We start from the raw sequence: 13,389 nt of genomic DNA on the forward strand, positions 1-13,389 counted from the left end.
GGACCCAAAACCTCCAGAAACAGCGTTTCCCTGTGGATTCACCATGCCCGAGAGAGGCAGACACAATTCTGCGTGTTACAGCCACTCGGTCACTCCAGCTGCTTGAATAAGAGCTGAGGAAGGACCAACCTCTTCCAGGAAAAGCAGTGGAGAAATGAGGAAGGGTAGGCAGAGGGCAGAAAAACGTGGCCCAGACTTGCAGGAGGAACTAGCAGGGCAGCTTAGGAGCAGCTGGGGACAGCAGAGCCGGCAGTGACACAGCCACATCCCTGCACAGGGCACCGGAGATTGGCCAGCGAGCTGCTGCCGGCAGCCTTTGCTTCACTTCCCTGGGGCCCCAACCAGCTGGTTCGAGAGCTCCGGACACAGAAGCACCTCCTCTGGAGCCCCTTCCCAGCTGAGGGAAGGCAGCGTTTACCTGTTCACGGCTTTAAAATCCTCCTAGGAACCACACAGCTCGCACAACCGCAGCAGATGCTGCCCGCTGCCAAAGGGTGATCGGCCACGTTCAGCTTGGTTTTTGTTTAATAAAATTGGGACAGAACAGGCAGGGGAGGATGCACAGGACTCAAGTTTGGGCTCAGCCTTCTGCCTGTCTGCACAGACTAGATGAGAATCGCAAGCCCTTAACGGACCAAACTTGAGGAAGAAGGAAGAGGGGTTAGTGCCAACCCTTCACGCCATCTGCCCGCTTACCTGGCGGGGGGGAATACCCTCCCTCGACCCCCTCTCTGCCGTCCTCTGCCCCAGGAGGGCGAGGGAAGGTCAGTGGCAGGGAATGGAGCTCCGCAGGTTATCAGCTGAGTTTTTGAAGTGAAATTACAAAGTGCAAAACTGGTCCTTCAAGTCACGGGGTCAGAGACTGAGCCAGCCTCCCCCCCCCAAGCGGAACCTGCCCCGCCATCAGCTCCGGAGCATTTTGTATTAAGTGTCTACACCACAGGGAATGAGCTGGAAATTCTGCCCCCAGGCTCAGTTTTTCCAGAGCTCAGTTCCAGCATCGCCCCTTGGGAAGGTCCAGGTTTCCCTGCATGCAAACAGACACCTCCCCAGAGGCTCCTTTATCTGCACCCAGCTTCCCTGTGTCCCGCGTACCAGCCTGGCATTCAGCCCTCCAAACAACCCCCCGGGCACAGCAAGCGCTGCCAAATAGATGAAAGTATCTTTGTCCACGTGCTGCTGGGCGAGCAGGGATCAGCAATCCCCCCCGCCTGGCAGAGGGAAGCTCTCCCTGAACTGATGCAAGCAGGAATGTAAAAGACAGCACAGGTAAAGAGCACATCTTTTGCTTTATAAAAAAAGACCGAATCAGACATTTAAGGCCAAGGAGTGCAAAAGAATCCCATAAGACACCACAGGTGCACCAGCTTCAGGGACCACTGAGTTGACAGTCTCCCTTTTTGTGAGGTTTTTTGGGGGAGGGGGTTGGGTTTTGGGGTTTTTTTGCAAGCTTAATCCATACACATTCACTCTTCGTACACAGACTAAACATTAAAAATGAGCTATTGCCTCTGTACTAGCGATTGGCAGCTCTTTGCAAGTCCGTCCTCACCCCTCGTCGCCAAAGCTCCAGCGCAGACCACAGAGCCGCGTGTCAGCGTGACCCATGCCGACGCCTCAGTGCACAGGTTTAAGTAAACTTGTCCAAGTATGTATGTACAAATCCCTTCGGAAGCAGGAAGCCAAACGGGTCCATCGGTACATGTGGCACGCAGGAGGAGGTGACCAAACACAGCTCCTCTGGGAGTCCCGGGCTGGTCTTGCTTCAAGTTTATTCCTTGCATAAACAGGGTTTTCCACAAACCAACAGCTTTAAAAACAAAGCAGGGAGGGGAAGCCAAATCCAAGTCTCAGTCTCTCCCCTTTATTTTCAAAGCTCTCTCCGTCAGTGTCTCAAGGTGTGGTCTCCGTAATGTCCGTCATTTATGAAAGCACGCTCTGAAATGCGAGCAGTTTACAAAAACAGGCTCTAACAGGGACTTGAACCGTACATTTCAAAGGGCTTTGGGCGGTTAAATAAGCCTGACTACTCATGTGAGGAATTAAATCCTTTCCCCCCTACCCAACCTTTAGAAGAGAAATCACAGGCTATGAAATAAAGGCACATTTCAGTTCAATTAAGGCACAAAAACACAGTCCACACCAAAGCACGGGGCCTATTTTGCTTTCTCACTCCCCAGAAAACAGTGGGTGTGTTTATTCTGTGGCTGGTAAATTCAGCCGGCCGATTTCTATTCATGTCCAAGGGCACCCGAATGTCTTAACAAGCCCCATGGCTTCACGTGTTGACTTTCTGATAAACAACCAAGTGGCAACACCAGCCAGATACAGCTTCCTCCTGCGGCAACGCTGCAGCCCTCAAGGTCGCCTGGCACCGTGCCCTCTGGGTAGCGAAATCACATCTCCTGCTTCAGACCGGCTGTCAGAGGGGAGCGAAGGGAAGGGGAAGGCGCTGAGTGCCCGCAGGGTAAAGGCAGGGCCAAGCGGCTCCTCGCAGACCCTCTGGAGTCACCCTCGTTTCAGGCTTTCCTTTCGAAGCAAGCCACTTCTAAAGGAGTTTCTAGCAGAACAGTCAAACAGCCCAATTCTTAATTACAAAAACCTAAAAATGAACCGACTGTTTCCCTCACCTGCTACAACTTGAGTTGAAGGCTCGCCCCAGCAGTCAGCGTGACACCGAGTGTGACGGGGAAAGGCAGAGGGCTTGGCAGATGAGCGAGGAGGCGGCGACTGGCATGCAAGGCACAGGTCAGCTCGTGCAATTGCTGACACCTCACACCCGCAGGTCACATCAGACTGGCGGTGACTGCAAAGCCGATCCCCATGGTCTGCTCGAGAGACGAGAGCGGGGCAGCTATGCAGGCCTCCCACCCCCCTGCAGCTGGCACTGGCTCGGGAGACACACCAAGACGCCAAAGATCAAACGAACCACGCTACCTGAACCTTCCCCATACAAGGCAGCAGGAGACGACACCGCTAAGGGTCAGCAGGAAGATGGCAGATCTGGCTACTGCAAACACCACGGAGAGAGAACTGAGGGTTTTGGGACCAACACAGCCACTTTAAATAGAGATTTGGGTCCCTGGAGAGCAGGCACTTGGCCTTCACCTCAGCATCAGCACAAACACAGCGACACCATCCCTACCCAAGTTAACTTACACAATGCCAGAAAGCAAGAACTGCAGAACAGATCCTCAAAGCAGGGAAAGGGCTGGGCCACCGAGGTTGTTGAAGCTAAACGTGAAGTACAGAAATCATAGAGGCACAAGTTATCTGATACTTCCTTGTCCATCTTCTCCTCCCTGGGCACACACTCCACCTCCCAAGTTCATTAGCTGCACAGTTCACTTCCCTGATGTTCTATATTGTCCAAAAAAAACCCCCAAACTATATATATCCAGTGAAATTCAGACAGCAGGAGAAATTTGGCTTCAACAAAGGACTGGGGTAGACTGGGGAGGAAAAAAAAAAAGTGACATAGCACACTCCATCTTGAAGGAGGATAAATCCGACTGCAGCAGCACCTCGGAATGCCTGCCTGCTGCTTGGGTCCTTCTCCTTAACAATACACCTGAAGCAGAGGTGCCCCAGATGAGTCAGTCTCTGTGTCTTGGAAAGAGGAATCTCTGCTTGTTGGAGAGCCTTGGAGAGGAAAGAGAAGAGATGGTGACATTAGACAACGTGAACTATAGCAGCTGAGTGCCTGGCGGTTAGGCAAGCAACTGCCACAAAAGGCTTTGTGTATCATGAGGGAGGAGAAAGCCACACAAAGCCCACAGGCCGGGAACAACCCTGCCTGCATTGTAGCCATCTTCTAGGACAGATCTGGTATTATGCAGGAGAAAACTTGTCTTTTAGCCCCGGGCTGCTCTTTGGAGCAGAGCATGCATGTCACAGGGATCAGAGCTCAGGGGACAGCCCATCACTCTCCCCCGCTTCCCTTTGGCACAGTTCCTTTTGTTCCCAGTATAACCCAGCTGTGACCTTAGCCGGTCACACCCCAAATACAGCCCCAAACTTTGTCAAGGCACCCGGAGACTGAAAGCTCTCAGGCCAAGTGCTCTGCGTGGACAGGGAGCACTCCATGCTTGGGTTTCTCTCTCTTCCAAGCAGGACCCACCAACACAGGCAGACCCCAGCCTTCTAAGCTCCCTTCACTCCCAAAACTCCAGAGAACTACAATCCCTTACAGTAACCCAAGCAGCAGGCGTCAGCTCAGCCAAAAACTGAAGGCACACATAATACAAGAGGTTCAGGGCATTCCCCTCACTCCTGCGATGCCGCTGCAGCTAAGACCCCCCGGCCAGGTACGTTACCTGCGCTGCTATGCCGCCTCATATTCCTGGCTATCACATCTGCAGGGGTTTCTTCCGATATTTGCACAGCCAAATCTGGAACGAAAAGCAAGAGGGCCTGAGACAGGAAAGGATGGGCAGCTCTGACTCAAGAGGAATGCACAGGGCTCTCCTTCAGAAGGCACCACCCTCAGGTAATAGGAGCGGTAGAGTCTGATTCTTCAGATTGCTTCCACCATTGTCTCGCTAATCTGAGCTTTGTAGTCCTTAAATGCCAGGAAGCAACAGCAGCCTGACTGCTCGGCTGGGAAGCGCAACAGCCACCCGGTCTCCTCCGTTACTTCTGGGTGCCTCCTTGTCCCCACATTCTCAGCTTTTCAAGGTCTTTCTACAACAAACTCTCTTAGAACCTGTTCTGGAGGTCAGTCACTTCAGGCTGCTCCAGACAGGGAGGAGAGCACCCCTGAGAGAGCCATGAGGCACTCGGGCTGTGGCAAGAGCCCTTCCCTCCTCCTGGCAGAGATGCTGACTCCTCACCCCACCGGGTAGAGGAAGTCTCGGCTCCAGGGAGGCACTCTGTCACGGTAGTCTAAGGGTGGCATTAGCAAAGAGCGCTGGTAGAGCATGAGGGAGAGACCCAGCTTAGTAACTGGACATACCAGTTAAGTTTGACTCACAGTCTTCCTGCCTAGCTTAGAGGTGCGGAGGAAAGCCAGAATCATTGCAGTAGCAGCAGAATAAGCCCTCACATTGCTCAGCACAAACTTCACTGACAGTGAAAGATACTATCAAGAAAACCACAGCACAGTGACTGGTGAGCAGCAGAGGTCTCCAGTAACGCGCAAGGACCTCTATTCACACATCCCAGGAAAACAAGCCCCACCTCAAGACAGACATCAGCTTTCAACCCTGCTCCATCGCCACACCTCCACGGCTTCGATAAAATAACTCTCTCGTGTGGAAGCGGTGACACCAAGGAACCCGCACGTACCGTCCTGGCTGACGACCATGGACTCCAGCATCGTTTCATTGCCGCTGTCTGGTGCGTTGCCTCTGCTGGACTTCTCGTGGCTCTGGCTGGCTGGGATAGAAATATGGGGCCGGACCCTGCTTTTCCGGGTGCTGATGCGTATGATGCCTCGGACCAGCCTGCATTCAGCATCCTGCTCATCCAGGTTGTAGTCCTGAGTTATGCTATTGATGAGGTCCGAGATCTTGTTGGTCTTCTCCAGGAAGACTGTGTCTGACGTGCACTTGGCCAGCTCATCGATCTGGTGGACGCTGAAGAGCTCCGTCAGTTTCTTGAAGATCAGGACATCGATCTCCCTGCTGGACATGGAGCCGTTCAGCTCACTGATGTCCAGGTCGGACTCGTGGAAGGAATAATACTCCTCTGAACTCCGGTGGCTGCTGGGGAGCGGTGGCTTTTCTATGCTGTTCCTGAAGGGCTTCTCCGGCAGCAGGTCTTTACAGCACGAATCCGATTCCAGGTGGTGGCTGGGGCTCCTGTTTTGATAGACAGGAATGCCCTTCAGTTTCACATCTGGGTAGCTGAAACTGCTCCCCATGCTGGACTTTTTGATCTGGTTCCCATTCTTCTCAGTGGGAGAGACGTTGGCAGGGCTGTTTGGCAGCCGCCCATTATAATCTCCGATCTTTCCGTCATCAGTGGAGGTCTCAGTGGGCCCTGGATAGGGGACACAGACACTGCAGTCCTGAAAGCAGCCTCCACAGGTCACTATACAACAGAAAACAGCCTTGTATGTGTTCCAGGCCTGAGACAGAGAGGAACAGCAAAAGCTCTGGTTTGGGGGAGCCTCTGCTGTACCAGAAATAAAGGTAATTGTTTCTGCTTCTCTCCCGTTAGAGTCTTTGAGGTCAGCTTTGCGCCCTTTCCTGTCCCGCGTCTGCTGGGCTCTGGCGCGGCTCTGCTTGATTTCAGGCGTGGAGCCGCCAAACACCTCCAAGCTGACATCCGTCTCCTTGGCGGGTCTGGGCCGCAGGGGCACAGCCTCCTGGTAGGGCTGCTTCAGCTGGCGGTGGCTGCTCAGGTCGCGGGGGAGTCCTGCTTTCCGGCCCAGCATGGCTCACCGCTCAGGCACCTGGAGAACAAGAAGGTCTCAAATCAAACAAAGCATTCGTCACCAGTCTCGCCTCAGCGAGGTGCTGATCAACAGAGAAGGACCTGGCATTCAAACTCAGGGATTCTCCAACTCAACTTTTCAGTTATTTACAGAAATATTTTGCATTAGGACTCGTGCTGTTCTCAATCGCTGCACAGAGAGGGAATCCAGCCTGCGTTTCAGGGTTCTCCGACTACTCTAGCTTTGCTGCTTCCTCTTGGGAGATGTTTGAATCAGAAGAGAAATGTTTCCAAAGGACTACTTTTAAGATCTCATAATCCCTGTAACCTTCAGACGAGGTTTCCTCAACACACCTGGAAGACAAGTCAGGCTCCAGAGCCGCTGCTCCAGAGCAATAAATGAGCAGCACAGCCGGAGGTGGAGCCAGCTGACCGGCTCCAAAGGGAAAGTATCTGCTTTTAAACAACTTCCCCTTTGACTCACATTCTTTAGGATTAAGCTGGGCCCTGACAGCACTTACCCATTTCAAAACACACTGTGCCCAGGAGGAGATGACAGGCAATCCATCTTCCTGCCAATTCAGACTTCAGATTATTCGATGCTATTCAAATTTAGAGGATTTAGCAATGATGGCGTTACTAACACTGATGATTTTTGCTAGTCATGCTAAGGCCGTATTATGTTACAGACCAATGTCTTCATCTGGATTAAAGAAAAGATCTTGTCAACAAGTTAGTCTCAAATCACTCCTCATGGGAGTAAAACCTTTACCAAGCCCTACTACCAAAATCCTACAGCAGACTGTCTGCTCAGGTGGGTTTCTCAGTGCCACTGTACAAACCCAGCTGCCCCAGGTCTGCATACGGGAGTAAACCGTTTGTACAGGGCACTATGTCACACTTTAGCTCCACAGATCCAACACGCAGAGTTTGGGACATTAAATCTCCCATTTCTGAAGAAAACCCGGCACCGGGCAAGAGCGAGGGAAGTCAGGTCAGGGCTGTCACTCTCCACTTCTATCCCAGACTACGGTGGGCCCCTAAATTGTCCACAGTTGCTATGCTTCTTGGCTAACACTGCTTTCGCCCCCAAGAGATCGTTTTAAATGCTAATTAGGCTAATTAATAAGCAGTGAGAGCCCTGCTTAAGTGTTTTTGGACTGTCCCTGCTGCTCTACTATATACTTTCTATAGTGCACCTCAAGCATGAATAAATAAATCTGTCCTACCTTGTCAGAGCATTGCCTTTTTTCCCCCTTTCGTACAACAGACAGTAATGTTGCCCCCACAAAGAAACAGGCACAGACTGAAAACCAGGCAGTCACAGCACACCACTGCTTTCCAGGAATATTTTGGCTCCATTAGCTTATAAGAATTCATAATTAGTGCATGTCCCAGGAGCTCCCTTTGCACATTCCTGGACAATATGTTAAACAGAAAAGCCCCAATTTCAGTGCTGAGCAGGCAGAGCTCCCGAGACTCAGCATCAGCAGAGAGTTTTGATTGCTTTCCCTTCAGAACAACCGGCTTTTTTTCCTCAGCTTTATCATTTTTATAACGCAGTTCAGAATTTACAAACAAACCGGAAACATTTGAGCTGATCTAAGCACAGAACTCCTTACTGGGATGTATCTCTCAAAACTGAGGCCTCACCAAGAGATCGAACACAGTCAGTGCCCACGAACAGCAACAATAATTTACCTAACAATATATATTGTTCTGAAATTTGAAAGCATCTTTGACGCAGGGAAGAGCATCATCTCAGCTCTACAGAAAGAGATTTGCAGGCTCAGAGATTCAACCACTTGCCCGACATGGCACAAACCCCCAGCCACGTCAGGCAGCGGAGACACCTCGGGCCCCGCACGCCCAGCTCGCCCCCTTCCCATCCCAGCTCGCCCCCTTCCCGCCCCAGCTCATGCTCCAGCGACCACTGGATCACATGCCCGAGGCATTCCCGGGAGCACACACAGAACACAGCTCCTCCATCCAGCGGCTCCTCTGGCACAAGCAACGGCCTGGACCGAAACACGCAGCCGGCTGCTTAACGCAGCCATCAACAAAAGCTTGGAGTAAGACCCACAGCCGAGTTGATACTCACAAGAGCGTCGGGAGCTTTCTCTGTTCTCACGCAGGCACCGGGTGTGAGTAGGGAAGATCCTTCTAGAGAGCTTCAGCATCGGCTTCAGAGGAGCGAGGGGGGATTCACAAACAGTTTGCGCGTCTCAGAGTTAGCCGGGGTCTAAGATCTTCATTGTTCAGAGGACGGGATTTCCTTCGAAAGTTTTAAAAAAGCTAAATTAAGTTGTGACTCTACCTAATAACGCCACATCAGTCTGCCAATAACCATATTGCCACCGTTGTTAGAAGCTAGGAAAGTCAAAGCGTTGATTTCAAAAGGGGCCAGAGGACCTACACTCAAGATACAGGACTTACACACAGACACAACTCCTCTTAGGTACACGGCAGCATCAGCAGCTGCTGAGTTTTCTCCATGGCCTTGCCAGGAGCCGAAAGCCGCCCTGCAAAGCACCCGCGCTCCCGACTGCTCTGCTGGCACCGGGCAGCGAGACAGACCCTGGCCCAGCGTAACGCGGCCCCGGGCTCTTCTCCGCGCCCCTCTCTCCCCTGCCCGGGACACAGCGGCCTCCGCCAAGGGGCTGCCTCTCGCTTCCCCGTCCCCCGGCCCCAAACGACCCCGAGCCAGCCGAGAACCAGGGCTCACGGCGCAGGGGAACCAAATCCGGGCGCTGCAAGGGGGAAGACCCGGTGGGTACCAAGCAGGGTGTCCCCCCCCACCCCGGGACGCGGCTCTGCGGGGAAGGGAAGCCGGCAGCAGGCACAGCCGCTGACCCGGCCCGGCCCCACCGCGCTCCCCCCTCAGTTTCTCACCCCTCGAAAGCCGAACCGACCCCCGCAGCGGGCAGGGAGACCCGAACCGACACCCCCCCCCCCCCCGGGGAGCTCCCAGCGGGCGCGGGCAGGGGAGGCCGCGGAGCAGCGGGAGGGGGCCGAGCCGGGGGACAGCGGCGGCGCGGGGGGCCGGAGCGCGCGGAGGAGCCGGGCCCGGCCGGGGGGGCGGCACCGGGGCACCCCGGCCTCGGGGGACCGGGGGAACCCCGGGTTATGGGGGGGGAGGGGGGGCAGCGCCCGTCCCTCCCGGTCGCTGCCTGCTGCTGCCCCCAGGCCCGGGCCGAGCGGCCCCGCTGCCGCTCCCCACGCCGGGGCCGGGGCTGAGGCCGGGGTCGGGGTTCCAGTCCCCCCCGCCCCGGCGTTACCTGCGAGCCAAGGAACGGCGCCGGCCCCGCCTCACCTGGGCCAGGTGAGCCACGTGACCCGGCCCGACGGGCCGCCGCGAGGGACAGCAGAGCGCGGCGGGCGAAGCGGCTCCGGCCCCGCCCCGTGGGCTTCCCCAGCGCCGGGGGGCGCCGGCCCCGAGGACCCTTGGCCCCGAGGGCTGGGCCGCGGAGCACCCCTCTGCCCGAGGATCTTCATCCCCAAGGGTCCGTGTCCCCGACTGTCCCTGTCCCCGAGGGTCCGTGCCCCCAGGGAACCTGGTTGCTGAGGGTCACCTTCCCCAAGGATCCCTGTCCCCAGGGTCACAGAATCACAGAATCACAGAATAGTAGGGGTTGGAAGGGACCACTGTGGGTCATCTAGTCCAACCCTCCTGCTGAAGCAGGGTCACCTACAGTAGGCTGCACAGCACCGCGGCCAGGCGGGGCTGGAATATCTCCAGAGAAGGAGACTCCACAACCTCCCTGGGCAGCCTGGGCCAGGGCTCCGTCACCCTCAGAGGGAAGAAGTTCTTCCTCATGTTCAGATGGAACTTCCTGTGCTTCAGTTTGTGCCCATTGCCCCTTGTCCTGTCGCTGGGCACCACTGAAAAGAGCTTGGCCCCATCCTCCTGACACCCACCCTTCAGATATTTATAAGCATTTATTAGGTCCCCTCGCAGTCTTCTCTTCTTCAGGCTGAACAAGCCCAGCTCCCTCAGCCTCTCCTCGTAGGGGAGATGTTCCAGTCCCCTCATCATCCTTGTAGCCCTCCGCTGGACTCTCTCCAGTAGCTCTTCATCTTTCTTGAACTGGGGAGCCCAGAACTGGACACAGTACTGCAGATGGGGCCTCACCAGGGCAGTGTAGAGGGGAAGGAGAACCTCCTTCGTCCTGCTGGCCACACTCTTCTTGATGCACCCCAGGATTCCATTGGCTTTCTTGGCAGCCAGGGCACACTGCTGGCTCATGGTTAACCTGCCGTCCCCCAGCACACCCAGGTCCCTCTCCGCAGAGCTGCACTCCAGCAGGTCCGTCCCAAGCCTGTACTGGTGCATGGGGTTGTTCCTCCCCAGGTGCAGGACCCTGCATTTGCCTTTGTTGAACCTCATCAGGTTCCTCTCTGCCCAGCTTTCCAGGTCTCCATCCCCACGGGTCTCCCTCCCCCAGGACCCCTGTCTCAAAGAACCCCTCGTCCCTGAGGATCCCTGTCCCTGAGGATCCTGTCCCCAAGGATCCCTGTCCCCAAGGTCCCCACCCTTCAGGTCTCCATCCCCAAGGGTCTCCCTCCCAAAGGATCCCTGTCCCAAAGGATCCGTATCCTGATGGATCCTCATCGCTGAGGATCCTGTTCCAAAGAACCCCTCATCCCTGAGGATCCCTGTCCCCAAGGATCCCTGCCCCCAAAGATCCCTGTCCCCAATGGATCCTCATCCCCAAGGATCCTGTTCCAAAGAACCCCTAGTCCCTGAGGATCCCTGTCCCCAAGGATCCCCGTCCCTGTGGATTCAGGTCACTGAGCATCCCTGTCACTGAGGATCCTGGCCCCAGTGGATCCCTGTCCCCAAGGGTCCCCATCCCATGGATCCCCTGGATCTGCCCTGCACTGTTCCTTGTCATTTTAACTCCCCTGCAGGCAACCCCCCCCCGTGCTGCCTGCGCCAGGCAGCACCTCCCAACCAAGGGGCAGAAAGCGGCAGGCGTGGGGTGGCCACGCGCGTCCTCCCAGGTCCCATGGGACCTGCACCCTTCGGAAAGCACCTTGCCTGCACCTCCCTGGGTGCTGCCTGTGGCTTTGGGTGCCTCACACCAGCGTCGGGAGCTCATCCACCCCAGGGTGAACCTCCACCCAGGCCATGCCCAAGTGCTTTGACACCCCCAAAGCCTTTGGCCGCCCCTCCTGCCCCCCATACCCGCCCTCCTGCCCGGCCGCAGCCACGGAGGGACCCACACCCTTTGTCTGCGGTGATTTCACCCTCTCTGCTCACACCCTGCGAAGCAACAGCGTCGTCCGTCCCTTCTCCCACTGGGAGCGGTTGTTTCTGCCCAAGTGCCCAGGGACAGCGGTGCCACGGGGGGACACGTGCTGTGAGGATGCCCAGTGCTCCCCAGGCACCGGGGCTGCCAGGCTCAGCCCATCCTGTGTGCTACCGCTGGGTGACTCCGTGGTTCTCGCCAAAGAGGTGGGGATTCACTGTCTGGGGGTCGGATCCTTCCCTGAAGGTGTGGGGGAAAGGAAGGAAACCAGGAGGGAAAGCAGGCAGCAGGGCAGGCAGGGAAGGAGCCCGGCAGCCGTGCACCGCAGCCGCAGTTGAAGCGACAACCACTCAGCTCAGATGCACCAGCTGGTTTCCGAGAGGAAAGAGGAGAGAGAGAAATCAATTTAAAGGATGGTGCCAGTGCCAAGAATTCCTTCTCTAAAGGGCACAAAGACAGCATTTATTTATTTAAGCCTCTGGCAGAGGAACACCGTACTTCATTCCAGACGGTGTCATTTCCCTGGCCCAGCCTTCCTTTGTGTGCAACTCGAAGCACTGCTTGGAAATTGCGTCGTCTCCTTCTCTGCCAGGTGCCCTGAGCACAGATCCCGGCCACGAAACCTCTCCCGGCGCTGCCCCATCGAGCCTGGCACTGCCAGAACGAGCCGAGCAGCACGGTGCAGCCCCTCGAGCCCCAGCACCTCCCAGCTGAGCTCCCACCGTGTGCCAGGGCCACAGTCCCAACCCGCTGCTGCCAGTGTTGCTGGGTCCACGACAGTGGGGCAGGGATCTGGGTCGACCCAGGAGTCCTGGCGCTTAAACCTGAGATCCTGTTGCAGGATTCCTTCCCTTAAACTGGGCCAGGATGAGAGAGTAGTGCCCAGGTCCCCCCCGTCCCGGTAACTGGGACACCTGGGAAAAAACCTGCAGAGAGACTGGGAGAGATGGCACTAACTTCAATTATTTACCGCCTATAATAAAGCTTCACTTTTCTGGAGCACATCCCAACGCAGGGCTTTAGAGATAAGAGGCCGGCGCACAGCCCTCGGCTACGTTCTCCCGCAGGGCTGCCCTACCCCGGAGCAGAGCACGGCGATGCCGGGCTGGCTGCTGGCAGCGCCGGGGAACACCAGGGACCGGCACCGGGCTGGCTGCGGGGTGCACGGGGTGTAGCGGGGTGCACGGGGTGTAGCGGGGTGCCCCGTCCTGGCGGTGGGTGTCTCCGCATGCGGCTGCGGAAGGTGGCTGCCGGGGAAGGGAGAACAACGCTCTCAACTGGGCTTTTGCATCAGAGGTTTATTCTGAGCGCTGCTAATTTCAGACTCCTCTGCTAAATCATTAATAGCTCGTCAGCCCGGGCAGCGATCCCGCAGCAGCGCACGAGGGTTTCTGGGCCTCGGGCAGTGAAGGGACCCTGAGGGGCCGGGGCAGTTCTTGTGATTTTTTATTATTTGCCTTTATCAGCCTCTGCCTGCTCGTCTACCGGGATGTGCCACGGCCAGCTGGGACAGCCTGGGGACACGGCCGCTGTGGGGGGCTCAGTGACACCCTCAGCCTCGCTGCACAACATCCCCAGCCCATCTGGCCCCGGCTTATTTCTTAAACTCACGCCCGGGCACGGCCACTCCCCATTTCCATTTGCCTTCCTCACCCTGGACCGGGGACTGGAGCTGGGAAGGTGACGAGCAGCACGGACCTGGGAGGTGACCCAAATTATTGCATGAGCGGGTGAGTGATGGAGCAGGCACCTCCAGAGG

At 56.3% G+C, this 13,389-nt stretch overlaps 1 protein-coding gene across 1 annotated transcript; it reads right to left on the reverse strand.

Annotated features, from left to right (window-relative positions):
* Positions 1 to 1,309: 1,309 nt before the first annotated feature.
* Positions 1,310 to 9,702, reverse strand: KDF1 (keratinocyte differentiation factor 1). Its single transcript, XM_075438164.1, has 5 exons — positions 9,657 to 9,702; positions 8,480 to 8,653; positions 5,287 to 6,397; positions 4,317 to 4,391; positions 1,310 to 3,642 (listed from the first exon to the last, which is right to left on the reverse strand). Exons 3-5 carry the CDS (start codon positions 6,377 to 6,379, stop codon positions 3,560 to 3,562), a joined length of 1,251 nt encoding a protein of 416 aa, XP_075294279.1. The 5' UTR covers positions 6,380 to 6,397; positions 8,480 to 8,653; positions 9,657 to 9,702; the 3' UTR covers positions 1,310 to 3,559.
* Positions 9,703 to 13,389: the final 3,687 nt, after the last annotated feature.

This window comes from Opisthocomus hoazin, chromosome 17 (genome assembly GCF_030867145.1).
Source record: "Opisthocomus hoazin isolate bOpiHoa1 chromosome 17, bOpiHoa1.hap1, whole genome shotgun sequence".
Classification (NCBI taxonomy): domain Eukaryota; kingdom Metazoa; phylum Chordata; class Aves; order Opisthocomiformes; family Opisthocomidae; genus Opisthocomus; species Opisthocomus hoazin.